Source organism: Macaca thibetana, chromosome 3, assembly GCF_024542745.1.
Source record: "Macaca thibetana thibetana isolate TM-01 chromosome 3, ASM2454274v1, whole genome shotgun sequence".
NCBI classification, from domain to species: Eukaryota; Metazoa; Chordata; class Mammalia; order Primates; family Cercopithecidae; genus Macaca; species Macaca thibetana.
This window is the reverse complement of record NC_065580.1, coordinates 157,782,384-157,796,503: the sequence shown is the minus strand read 5'-3', so window position 1 is coordinate 157,796,503 and position 14,120 is coordinate 157,782,384. Positions and strand designations below refer to the sequence as shown.

General features: G+C 38.6%; 2 protein-coding genes across 4 annotated transcripts in view; one reads left to right on the top strand and one right to left on the bottom strand.

Moving 5' to 3' along the window:
- GET1 (guided entry of tail-anchored proteins factor 1) overlaps positions 1-14,120 on the top strand; it is a 655,129-nt gene that overhangs the window by 475,765 nt on the left and 165,244 nt on the right. The gene's annotated exons all lie outside the window — the stretch shown is intronic.
- The window catches only part of BRWD1 (bromodomain and WD repeat domain containing 1), a 132,413-nt gene that overhangs the window by 61,041 nt on the left and 57,252 nt on the right, over positions 1-14,120 (bottom strand). For both annotated transcript variants that reach the window (XM_050784544.1, XM_050784545.1), the window contains 3 exons: positions 12,767-12,950; positions 8,283-8,376; positions 5,585-5,716 (listed from right to left, as the gene is read on the bottom strand). In XM_050784544.1, coding sequence (XP_050640501.1) covers positions 5,585-5,716; positions 8,283-8,376; positions 12,767-12,950 — 410 coding nt within the window. The remainder of the gene's footprint in view (positions 1-5,584; positions 5,717-8,282; positions 8,377-12,766; positions 12,951-14,120) is intronic.

Genomic DNA, 14,120 nt, shown 5'->3' with positions numbered 1-14,120 from the left:
ATTTTTACCTTTTCAAAAATCCTAGGCCCCTTAAGAATTATGTTAAATCCGCTCTGCCCGTGTGTAAGAAATGGAACAACAAAGCCTAGGTGGCAGCAAATCTATTTACAGCATCATTTACAGCACGGTTTACTGGATACTGTAAGCCCACTGTTGAGACCTACTGAGCAGGAAAAAAAAAAAAAAAGACTCCTTTCTAAATATTACTGCTCGTGGATAATATACCTAGCCACCCAAGAGCTCTGATGGGGATGCCAAAGGAGACTAATGTTGTTTTCATGCCTGCTAACACATCCATTCTGCAGCCCAGGGATCAAGGAGTAAATCCAACAATCAAGACTGTAATTTTACCATAGAGAAACCAGCAAACACCACCACCTTAGGAAGTGATCAAAGCATGTATCACACAAATCATGTGCTTTCTGATGTGATGCACTGAGAATAGTGTATTTTCTGTAGTAATACTGACAAAACTGCATGACCCTAATCATCAAAATTACTAGTCATAAATCATCAAAAAATATCAACATTAAAACAAAAATTGAGGAACTTGACTAGATTCAGGTTACTAAACAGACACAACAAAATGTAACACATAATCTAGGATTTTCTTTTGCTACAAAAATTATCAGGACCACTGACTGGTAAAATCTGAGTAAGATCTGCAGATCTGATAATAACATTATATTGTTTGTTGCCTCATTTTTTGTTTCGTTTTTTTGACACAGTGTCTCACTCTATCACCCAGGCTTGAGTACAGTGGTGCAACCAAGGCTCATTGCAGCCTCGACCTCCTAGGCTCAAGTGATTATCCTGCCTCAGACTCCAGAGAAGCTGGGACTACAGGTGGGTCACCACCCCCAGTTAATTATTTTTTTCTCATTTTTTTGTGGAGGAGGGGTTGCCCTATATTGCCCACGCTGGTCTCGAACTCCTGCGCCCCAGCAATCCTCCCACCTTGGTCTCCCCAAGTGCTGAGAATTACAGGCATAAGGCACTGCACCCAGCCTGATTTTGATAATTATATCACTTGTTTTTGAAAATACACAACGAAATATGTAGATATCAAGAGGCATACGTACAACTCACTCTCAAAAGGATTAAAATATATTCATACGAACAGGAGAGTGCTAACATTCAGGTTAGTAAACACAAAGGAATTTTTTATTATTCTCAGAACTTTTATGTCTGTCCGAGGTCAGGAGATCGAGACCATCCTGGCTAACACGGTGAAACCCCGTCTCTACTAAAAAATACAAAAAAACTAGCCGGGCGAGGTGGCGGGCGCCTGTAGTCCCAGCTACTCGGGAGGCTGAGGCAGGAGAATGGCGTGAACCCAGGAGGCGGAGCTTGCAGTGAGCCGAGATCGGGCCACTGCACTCCAGTATGGGCAAGAGTGCCAGACTCCGCCTCAAAAAAAAAAAAAAAAAAAAAAAAAAAAATTTTACACCAGGCAGATAGGAGGCACTCAATAAATGTTTTTTTTTTAAGTTTAATTTTCCCAAATCCTCAAGTGAACTGATGCTTCGGGACGGCAGGGTTTCTGCTCTGAGATCATGCTGCTAATTTTTTTTTTTTTTTTTGAGACAGAGTCTTGCTCTGTCGCCCAGGCTGGAGTGCAGTGGTGTGATCTCAGCTCACTGCAAGCTCCGCCTCCTGGGTTCACGCCATTCTCCTGCCTCAGCCTCCCCAATAGCTGGGACTACAGGCGCCCACCACCATACCCGGCTAATTTTTTGTATTTTTAGTAGAGACGGGGTTTCACCATGTTAGCCAGGATGGTCTCAATCTCCTGACCTCGTAATCCACCCGCCTCGGCCTCCCAAAGTGCTGGGATTATAGGTATGAGCCACCACACCCAGCCTAAATCCAAATTCTTTTACTTTGGCACTTTGCTTAGCTTTTCTATGCTAAGCATGTTAGCTATGATTATGATTAAAACCATGCTGCTAACTTTTTATATAAATGTGGGAAAGTTACTGAACCTCCATACCTGTACCTCAGTTTCCTCATTTTTAAAAGAGATTATAAGAGTGCCTTAATTCCTACTTGTTGGAATGATGAAATTAGATAACGCATAAAACATTTACAATAGTGCCTCCGAGGCATAATAAAATGCATTAATGTTTAGCCCTTTTATAGCACTTTTTACATATTGATTCTAGGATTTTGTATATCCTTGATAATAATTCACGTATTTCCATGTCAATAATGATAACGCCACTACATACCACCCTAGACTATCTAGAATGACCTTACATGTAACAGTTTTCCCAAAGGAAACCATCCCATGTCTATTATGTTAGGCAAATTCAAGGTACTTGAGGGGGAGAGGTTGGAACAGAGCTGCATGGTAAAACAGTTATTTCCAGACTAGGATACTATACCTTCCTCCCAAAGGCAAAGTCTATATATAATCCTTTATTCCAAACCATGATATAACCTGACTATCCAATTGCTTACGTCATACAATGGAAGTTACATATAGAACCTTTGGAAGAAATACATATGCAGAAAAAGAAAAAGGTCAACCAATATAAAAATGACAGATAATAAAATAACTGTTTCCTACTCATATTTATATCCTGAGGTACAGAGCAAGACCCCATCTCAAAAAAAAAAAAAAATGTAAAAACATTCTCATTACATAATATAATAGTTTAGCCAGGCAGGGTGGCTGGTGCCTGTTAATCCCAGCTACTCCAGAGGCTGAAGGAGGAGGATAGCTTGAGCCCAGGAGTTTGAGGCTACAGTGAGCCATGATTGCACCATGTACTACAGCCTAGGCAACAGAGCAAGATCCTGTCTCAAAAAAATAAAAATAGTTTAAACAGATGGTTTTAATCATAATCATAGCTAACATTATTGTGTAATGGGTACTATTTTAAACACTTGACATTATTGATTAATTCTCGCCACACCTGAGGTACATATTGCTGCACCTCTGAGGTACATATCACATAGGCAGGGGCACAGAAAAGCAAAGCAAAGTGCCAAAGTAAAAGAATTTGGATTTAGGCCGGGCGCGGTGGCTCATGCCTGTAATTCCAGCACTTCGGGAGGCCGCGGCGGGTGGATCATGAGGTCAGGAGATTGAGACCATCCTGGCTAACATGGTGAAACCCAATCTCTACTAAAAAAAAATACCAAAAAAAAAAAAAAATTAGCCGGGCGTGGTGGCAGGCACCTGCAGTCCCAGCTATTTGGGAGGCTGAGGCAGGAGAATCGCTTGAACCTGGGAGGCAGAGCTTGCAGTGAGCCGAGATCACACCACTGCACTCCAGCCTTGGCGACAGAGCAAGACTCTGTCTCAAAAAAAAAAAAAAAAATTTAGATTTAAACTCAAACCCCATGCTTAACTATTAACCTACTGCATCATAAGACAATTAAATGAACTTTTCAGTCATACATAACACTTTATTCCTTACAACATTACTCAATCAGGAAATTTTAACACTGTAATATTAAATACTCTTTTTTTTTTTTTTTTTTTTTTTTTGAGACAAGAGTCTCACTCTGTCATTCAGGCTGGAGTGCAGTGGCGCGATCTTGGCTCACTGCAACATCCGCCTCCCGGGTTCAAGCGATTCTCTTGCCTCAGCCTCCCAAGTAGCTGGGATCACATGCACCTACCACCACATCCGACTAAATTTTGTATTTTTAGTAGAGACAGGGTTTCACCAGGTTAGCCAGGCTGGTCTTGAACTCCTGACCTCAGGAGTGATCTGCCCACCTTAGCCTCCCAAAGTGCTGGGATTACAGGCAGGAGCCACCGCGCCCAGCCTATTAAATATTCTTTACCAAAAAAAATTGGTTTCTTCCTCAAACAAATCAAAATGAAGACCAACAGCTTACATGATTATTAAAAATCAATCAAAGGCATTAAAGAAAGACTTAGACACAACAGCAAAAGAACAAGCCAGTAAGGAAAAAATAAAATGAATGTCATCGATATTTAAAACTTTCATCCTTCAAAAGACACCACCAAAGAAGTGAAACGACAACCCACAGAATGGAATAAAATTTCTACAAGTCATATATCTACAAGTCATAAAGGACTGTATCCAGAATACATAAAGAATTCTTACAGCAATAAAAAGACCCCCCCAAAAAAAAGTGAAAAATAAGCAAAAGATCTGAATAAGCATCAAACATGTTCAACATTACTGGTCATTAGGGAAATGCAAACTGAAACCAAGAGATACTACACTTCACGCCATTAAGATAACATAAATAAAATGGAATAATAACAATCACTGGTGAGGATGTAGATAAACTGGAACTCTCATATTTCTGATGGGAATATAAAATGGTAGAGCCAATCTGAATGAGTCTGGCAGGTCCTCAAAAAGTTAAAATGTAAGACTTGCCATATGACTCAGCATACCATCTCCCAGCATGACCCAAAAGAAATGAAAATGCATGTCTAAACAAAAACCTGTCATGAATGTTGATAAGCAGCACTATTCATAACAGCCAAAAAGTGGAAACAATACAAATGTCCATCAACTGATAAATGGATAAACAAAATGTGGTACATCCAATGAGAGAATTGCTAGGCAATAAAAAATTAAAAAAAGAATGAAGTATTGATACATGCTACACAAATGCTCAACCTACTAATCATTAGAGAAAACATTATGCAATGTCAAAGAAGCCAGTCACAAAATCGTATTTTAAGAGCCCATCCAGCCAGGCGTGGTGGCTCACGTCTGTAATCTCAGCACTCTGGGAGGCCAAGGCGAGCAGATCATGAGGTCAAGAGATCCAGACCATCCTAGCCAACATGGTGAAAACCCCTTCTCTACTAAAAATACAAAAATTAGCTGGGCCACCACTCACCTGTAGTCCCAGCTACTCGGGAGGCTGAGGCAGAAGAATCGCTTGAACCCGGGAGGTGGAGGTTGCAGTGAGCCGAGATTATGCCACTGCACTCCAGCCTGGCGAGAGAGCGAGACTTCGTCTCCAAAAAAAAAAAAAGTCCCATTCATATAAAATGTCCACAACAGGCAAATGCAGAAAAAGAAAATATATCAGTGATTGTGAGGGGCTGGGGGAGAGGGAGGGACTGGCAAGTGACTGCAAATGGGAATAGAATTTCTTTTAGGGATGATGAAATGTTTTAAAAATTTAACAGGGGTGACGATGGCCCAACTCTGTCAATATACTACAGGTTATATACCCCTTATCCAGAACGCTTGGGAATAGAATTGTTTCAGATTTTGTATTTTTTCAGATTTTGGAAAATTTGCATTTGCACTTACAGGTTGAACATGCCAAATGCAAAAATCCAAAATCTGAAATGCACACTAGAACATCAAGTTTATATAAAGTTTCAGATTTTGGTGCATTTCGAATTTCTGAGTTGGGATGCTCAACATGTAAAACCACTGGATTGCACAAGTGTACGGTGTGTGTGACTATCTTAGCCATTAAAAGTTTTTGTTAACATTCAAAAAGTGAAATTTCATATTAATCTCTGCAGAATGCTATATTTTCATATAAATTTGGGGTATATTCATTCAAAGTAAAGAACTAAGACAAATTCATTTAAGATTATAACATTTTAAAGTTTTCCACTTACATGTCTTACGGAGCTTGAAGACTCATTTCCAGAAGATAACTCGTGCCAGCTACGATTTCTTCTACCATAATTTGGATATTTACGCCTACATGTCCTTTGTCTAGACTGTGATGCCAAAACCACTGAATCTGACTGAAACACAGAAAAACATGCGAATGAAAATCAACACCTAAATAAGGACAATATCAACAAAATGGGAATTCTATCAAGTTTCCAAAAGGATTTAAAGCAAAAAGAAAAAAACGAAAACCTTAAAAAGAAGGTAGTATTTCTGCCGTACAGTTTTAACTCAAGCTTAGTAATTTTACTTTTAAGGTCCTTAGAAAACATGAGAAAATGCACATTAGATGGGCATTTTCCAAACTATGCTATAAGTTAACTGGTTTACCAAGAATAAGGGAAAATAACAATAATCTGAAAGGGTGTCACCTTAAAAGTATACATCTCAGAAATGAAAAATATATATTCATACATTATGATGCAGTAAGCAACTTCTCAAGGAACGTCTCACTATCTATATACATAGGTGTAAAGAAAAAATGCTCAACATTCTAATCATTAGAGAAATGTAAATCAAAACCACAATGAGATACCATCTCACACTAGTCAGAATGGCTATTATTTAAAAGTCAAGGCCAGACGTGGGGGCTCACACCTGTAATCCCAGCACTTTGAGAGGACAAGGCAGGCAAATCGCTTGAGCCCAGAAGTTCGAGACCTACCCAGGCAACGTGGAGAAACCCCTGCCCCTAAAAAACAACAACAAAAACAAAAAACAAAAAATTAGCTGGGCATGGTGGTACACACCTATAGTCCCAGCTACTAGGGAGGCTGAGGTGGGAGGATCACTCAAGCCCAGGAGGTTGAGGCTGCAGTGAGTGAGCCATGATTGCACCACTACACTCCAGCCTGGGCAAGAGTGAGACCCTACCTTCCCGCAAAAAAAAAGAAAAAAAGAAAAAAAAAAAATCTGGGGGGTGGAGAGCATCAAAAAATAGCAGATGCTGATGAAGTTGCAGAGAAAAGAGAATGATTATACACTGCTAGTGAGACTGTAACTTAATTCAACCACTGTGGAAAGCAGTTTGATGATCTCTCTCAAAGAACTCAGAATTACCATTCAACCAAATAATCCCATTACTGGGTATATACCCAAAGGAATATAACTCATTCTACCATAATGACATATACACATCTATGTTCACTAAAGCACTATTCACAATAGCATAGGACATGGAATCAGCCTAAATGACCTAAATGTTTTAAATATATTTTTATCAAAACAGAATAATCATTCAAAATCAGCCAAATAAAATAACTATACTGGTTTTAGTTTTTTTAAAAGGCATGCCATTCCCCAACCACCAAAGGCAGATGAGACTACCCAATGAGAGCACATATCCCTTAAATTTATGCACAAATAAGTTTTCACATGAGTGGGCATCTGTCTAATGAGCATTGGTCAGTTTTAGAATTTCAACATTATTACTGGTTGATCTTAAAATGAACGGAATTTGTCAGTACTGATTTTGGCAAACATTCCTATTAATGAATTTCATGAGTGATAATAGGTTAACACGTAGGTGGGCCAAACTTTCACTAAGAAAAACTAGAAAATCTGGTAAAACATATTTTTTAACAAATCTGTTTTAGCCGGGCGAGGTGGCGGGCGCCTGTAGTCCCAGCTACTCGGGAGGCTGAGGCAGGAGAATGGCGTGAACCCGGGAGGCGGAGCTTGCAGTGAGCTGAGATCCGGCCACTGCACTCCAGCCTGGGCTACAGAGCGAGACTCCGTCTCAAAAAAAAAAAAAAAAATCTGTTTAACGGCACTATATGCCTTAAAAGGTTATGAAGAATCACAGAACCAAGATCAAAAAAAGAAGACATATGTGTGTGTGTATATATATACATATTTTTTAACCCTAGAATTTCATTCTAGAAGAGGAAGCTGGAAGGTTTAGCAAAAAACACAGACTAACTCATGAGTTAGGTTAATAAATTTGCAATTCATAGCCTCCTATATGTAGGGAAATCCCCCAGGCTTTGGCTGTTAGCCCAAAGGGCTACAGGCTAGATCTGTAGGTAAACTACAGACAGAACAATAATCCCAAGGAACTGAAGCCCATTCTTGTTTGGTTAAGGCAATATAGGCTTGAGAGTGGCCCTAGAAGGCTGCCAGAAGCCAATGTAAATCTTCTCTGGGAACAAAGCCATCCTGTGCTTCAAATCTTTTCTAACATTTAACAATCAAAAAAGAAAAACATGATGATAAAAAAGAAAATCAATAGGCAATGGAAAATGGTCCACAGAGAAGCAAGACATTGGAAAAAATGAAATTACCAGACCTCTGTTTTTAAAATAGCTATGGCTGATTTCCAAGTAATTAAAACAATGAGAATTTTAGTAGAAAACTGAGAGCCCTAAAAAAAAAGAACCAAACGAAAATTCAGAATCAAATAATTTAGTAACTAAGAACTCAATACCATTGTTAGGCACTAGGCATTTTTTCTCAAGTTTTCAAACTGCTCCTTTCCAACAGCTGTATAACCTTAAGTCTACTATTTTAAATCCCAAACAGAAAACCTTAAGCAAGAAACACTCCACTTCAGATGAAAGTTACTGAGTTTTATAAATCAAAAAGAAAACTCTAAATTTCAATTTAATTTCTAATTTGCTAAGAAAACAGAATTTAGGTTACCTTATGTGAGAGCTGAAGTGTCTTTCTTTTTCTTCCTATTATATAAAGATTTCTTTCCTCTTCACCTTTCTCTAATCGGAAGTCTTCCAGCTTCCTACAAATTTAAATACCCAGTTATATTAACTACTGAACTGATGGATAACTAAAGGATATAAAGAACAAAAACCAGTTTGATTCTATAAATCATAAGTTTATATACTTTAAAAATACACAAAATCTCTAAAGTTAAAACAAAACTTGTTAAAAATTTATATTAATATAAATAAAATCTCAGAGGCCGTTAGAAGGACCTATTTTTCATATTTGAGGCAAAAATATTAATTTGTTTTCTGACTGGTCCTATTAGGACCAATTCAAACAGTATCTCCCATAATAGCTTTTCAAAACATCTTCATGATTTTCCAAGATTGCAATTCCTTTCTCTAAAGAAAAAATAAGCACAGAGTCTGCCTTCTCCACATTTATTCAAGCTATGCTTGATAATTTATAGAAAACAAGAATTACAATGTTACCGGTTTTTCTAATCACCTGTATTTCACTCACATGATACAACAAAAAGATTATGTTATTGTGACCAATTTCAAAGCAAAGGACCTGCCACCAAGAAGAAGGTACTAAAAATCATTTTTCTTCTCTGGAAAAGACTGATTGTCCCTTTTCTCCAACTGGAACATTATTAAAAGCACGTGACTTTTATGTTTTTGTTTACTTTAACAACTCAAAGGAAAAAGGTTTAATACTGAAATCTTGGCCATGCTCCAAGATATAACTAGACACTCGACAGAGTGTAAGAGTGAATGCTGTAGGACAAAAACTGATTTTTAAGAAAATTGCATTTTTCTCTAAGTACGCCTGAGAGCCCACACTCACACAGCCCACAGCACGCACTAAAGCCCACAGACTGGCCTAAAAGAATCTTTATATGGCCAAACACAGTGGCCCACGCCTGTAATCCTGGCACTTTGGGAGGCCAAGGCGCGTGGATCACCTGAGGTCAGGAGTTCACGACCAGCCTGGCCAACATGGTGAAACCCCGTCTCTACCAAAAATACAAAAAATTAGCTGGGCATGCCAGCTACTCTGGAGGCTGAGGCAGGAGAATCGCTTGAACCCGGGAGATGGAGGTTGCAGTGAGCCAGGATTGCGCCATTACACTCCAGCCCAGGCAACAAAAGCAGAACTCCATCTCAAAAAAAAAAAAACAAACAAAAACAAAAACCTACGTGCCTGAATCCCAGGCACAAAAAGAATTACTTTTACTGGTAAGCAACATTATATGCTCATAGCTCTGCACAGCTGTCTTTTACCTTTATGCTTTTATATCTATTACCTAAATTTTTCACAACAGACACAAACTTTTAAAGTCAGAAATCAAATTTTTAAATACTCTTGATCCTTATCAAATGATATCCTAACATACAGTTATGCAAAATTCACCCTTGTTTCCACTATTGGAACTGTTGCCATGGGCAATGATCACCACATCTCAATCAAGTATCGCCTTTATAAAATCTCACGTGAGCTTTATTTTAGAAGAAAATGCTAGAAAAAGCTATGTTCTTTTTTATGAAAATTATATTATGGCAGAGAGCTAGCTGCCATTCTCCTTTTCTTCCTTAGAAACACAATCCCAATTTTTATCCAGGCTCTTTGCTGCTTTAAATAGACACTGTGTTACCTACTGTCCTCCTTAGCTTAGTATGGTCGAGTGACAACATTCTGGTCAATGAGTTATAAGCAGAAATGCCACGTGGGTACTTAAAGCAAGTTTCCTTGACTAGAAACGTCCTTTCTGACATATAAACATCTTTCTTCTTTTGTTCTAAATCTCAACCTACATCACAAATACAGATAGGTAACGAACGGCTACAGCTTCAGCAGCTATCTTGGACTATGCGGTGACCTTAAGACTAGAAGCCAACGCTGCATGCAGTGGTTCATGCCTGTAATCCCAGAACTTTGGGAGGCCAAGGCAGGTGTATCACCTTAAGTCAGGAGTTTGAGACCAGCCTGGCCAACGTGGTGAAACCCCATCTCTACTGAAAATACAAAATTAGCCGGGTGTGGTGACCCATGACTGTAGTCCCAGCTACTCTGGAGGCTGAGGCAAGAGAATCGCTTGCGCCCAGGAGGCAGAGGTTGCAGTGAGCCGAGATCATGCCATTGCACTCCGGCCTGGGTGACAAAAGTGAAACTCTGTCTCAAAAAAAAAAAGACTAGAAGCCAAGCTCCATGATGGAGATAAGAAATACAGGAGTCTCAGTTTCTGATTAACTGTGGAACCACTATTCCAGCCTTAGATTATTTCTAGTCTTCCTTCAAATAAGAAAATAAATGCTTGTGTGTTTAAGAAACTAATTTTTCAAGTCTTTCTCTCGACACCTGTTTGCTTCCCTTGGTTTTGATAAAAAGCATCCCAAAATGACAGTTTTGGTCCTGATGACCATAAGACTTAGATGCCAATTTAAAACTTTATTATAGCATACTATATACACATTGATTTTCTGTATTTCTCATCACAGTTCCACATTTTGCTTTTCACTGTTTTCTAGTCCTTCCCAAATTCACAGAACAATATATAAGTACTATCTAATACCACTCCAGCATTCACTGAAACTCTTCTGGTTAAACATATAAAAACACAAAGATAAATTTATAAAATTATCTTCAAGCTATTAAGTTATTATGAGACACAAATATGAGAAAATACTGAAACATTTTAGATATCACTGAAAAAAGTATTTGCTGCTTCCATTTCAATAACTCAAATCAGTACATTACAACTCAGCACCAAACTACTGTCCATATTATAATTACAAAATATCATTTCTACACTTGATCTTAGCCAAAAGGCCTAGAAGCAATATAAAATATCATTTCTTAGGCTGGGCGTGGTGGCTCACACCTGTAATCCCAGCACTTTGGGAGGCCAAGGCAGGCAGATCACCTGAGGTTGGGAGTGCGAGACCAGCCTGACCAACATGGAGAAACCCCATCTCTACTAAAAATACAAAATTAGCCAGGCATGGTGGCGCATGCCTGTAGTCCCAGCTACTTGGGAGGCTGAGGCAGGAGAATCACTTGAACCCAGAGGCAGAGGTTGTGGTGAACCGAGATCGTGCCACTGCACTCCAGCCTGGACAACGAAAGCAACTCTGTCTCAAAGAAAATAGGGCTGCTTAAAAGACTAATTTCAGATATAGGTCAAAAAATTTACAAGATGAACTATAATACCTTCCCCTGTCTCATAGTAAGGATGCTATGGAAAACTACTAGTCATTTTCAAAGGATAGGGAGCCTTGAAAAGAGGCTCCTCATAGCTAGAAAACAGATGATTTAAACATCAATAAAGAATACCAGAAGTAAGTTAAACCCCAGCTATTTGATTTATACATTAAAACACACACACACATACAAACTGGTCGTTGCTGAATAATGAAAAGGAATAAATCTTTATTTTAAAGCGAAATAAGCATCTACTCTGCCTTTCCTATACAAACTTTGCTACTGGATAATTAAGTATACTTGGGTAGATTTCTTTTTTAGAAGTGTCCTAGATAATAAATGAAGAAGTTTTCATAGAGTTAAAAATCATGATTTTATAACAGCTAATAAATTAATGATCTACACATTAAGCATTGATAGCTGCTAACATCACAAAAAGAGGCTATTTATGTGTGCCTTCTAATAGAATTATCATTTATGAAGCAGTCTTGCAAAAAACTGAAAACATTTATGACACCTGAAACAACTGGAACACAGCCTGGATATTTGGTTATACTGAGAAACCAAGGTATGGTTTTTATAAAGTATGGTAACGGCATTATTTTATACATTTTTAAATTTCTTACCTTTTAGAAATACACACTAATATGCTTACGGACAAAAATAATATTACATCTAGGATTTCTTTCAAAATAATACTGAAAGGACAAAAGTGGGTTTGTGTGTGTGTATGGATAAAAAAGGACAAAGCCGGGCGCGGCGGCTCACACCTATAATCCCAGCACTTTGGGAGACTGAGGCAGGCGGATTGCCTGAGGTCAGGAGTTCGAGACCAGCCTGGTCAACATAGTGAAACACTGTCTCTACTAAAAATATAAAACATTAACTGGGCGTGGTGGTGGGAGCCTGTAATCCCAGCTACTCGGGAGGCTGAGGCAGGGAATCACATGATCCCGGGAAGCGGAAGTTGCAGTGAGCCAAGATCACGCCACTGCACTCCAGCCTGGGCAACAAGAGCGAAACTCCGTCTCAAAAAAAAAGAAACGAAACGAGACTGGCTCTGAAAACCTTTAACATAGTAAAAACATTAGAGAATAATTTTGACATTTTCCTACCACAATTTAATAGTAAGATTCCCACTCATTACTAAAATATTTATACAATTATTTACACAATTAATGGAATACAGAATGTGTAAATAACCATATGAATATATTTTCACAGACAGAAACATTATAAATAGATATCCTAAAACAAACCTAAATATGCCTAGTGGTACCTCTGGTACAACCACTCTTCGTTTCCAAGCCTGCAGGTCACGTTCTGTAGCAATCTGACTGCGTGGAGCATTTTGATGCATCTGACGAACACCTTCAACTTGTCCACTACGACGCAGACCAATATTTGGAGGGGACTGAATGTCTAAGCTCAGTCTTCTAAAACCTAGGAAAAAATGATCAGGAAGTGATTCCAATACACTTTTAAACTAATATACATTTAGCATGTAACAAGCACACGTTCACCTAAGATGCCCACCAAAAATAAAGAACTAAGAGAAGTATCTACTGAAAACACTTTGTGAGAAAAATCTTTTTTAAATTAATTTTCTGTACAGACAAGGTCTCACTATGTTGCCCGGGCTAGTCTCAAACTCCTGGCCTCAAGCAATCCTCCCACCATGGCTTCCCAAAGTGCTGGGATTATAGGCATGAGTCACCGCACTCAGCCTGACAAAATCTTAACATGACTAAGATCAAAATGTAGAATACTGAACAAACATTAACTATTAAACCTAAATTTCAATTTTTACTAGACTTTCAGAAATTATAAAATGTACATTTTACATTATATATGCATTCCTAAAAACTGTGCCGTCTTCAAAATTGCACACTAAAAAAATGTCTTTTTGAACTGAAGACAGGTATCTGAAATCAAGGTGGTCTTACAACAGTAATCATGATACTCATGATTCTCAAGAGATAATCTGAGCCACCAAGGCAAGTAGCTGTCAAGATGGTTATTAAAAAGTCAAACAAATAAAATGTTATGGGTTAATGCCAGCCGTGCTTAAACTAGAGCTGGGCAAGTGGGTGATGAGGCAATGAAGACAACAGTGAAGCTCTGAGCCTGAGGGGCTGCTGTTAAGGTGGGTATAGGAGGCTGAGCAACCTCCCATGAGCTGGAAGCCACAGAGACCAGCCTCTGAGGAGGAAGTCCCAGACAAAGTGCTTATTTTCTTACAATACAAGGTGAAGGGGCTCCTGCTACTAACACAACAGAAAACCCGAGGGTTATATTGATTCTTGTGGGAAGCTATAGAGCTGTACTCCAGCCATGCCAGCTCTTCTTGCCTAGGGAAAAATCCACAAGTGAATGCAACTTCTGCACTCTTCTATGTACCACACTGTATTTACCAATCACACATGTACCAATGTGCATCAGAGAACACACTATGCTTCACCAACTTCAAATGGCATTAAATGCCCCACTAGTAAACCAAGCATTTATATTAAAATACTATACATTGAAGAAACATTTTTGAATTGAGAAATATAAATTCCAAATTTAACTGCCCAAGTCATAGCATTATTCTCCAACAATTTGAAAACATGC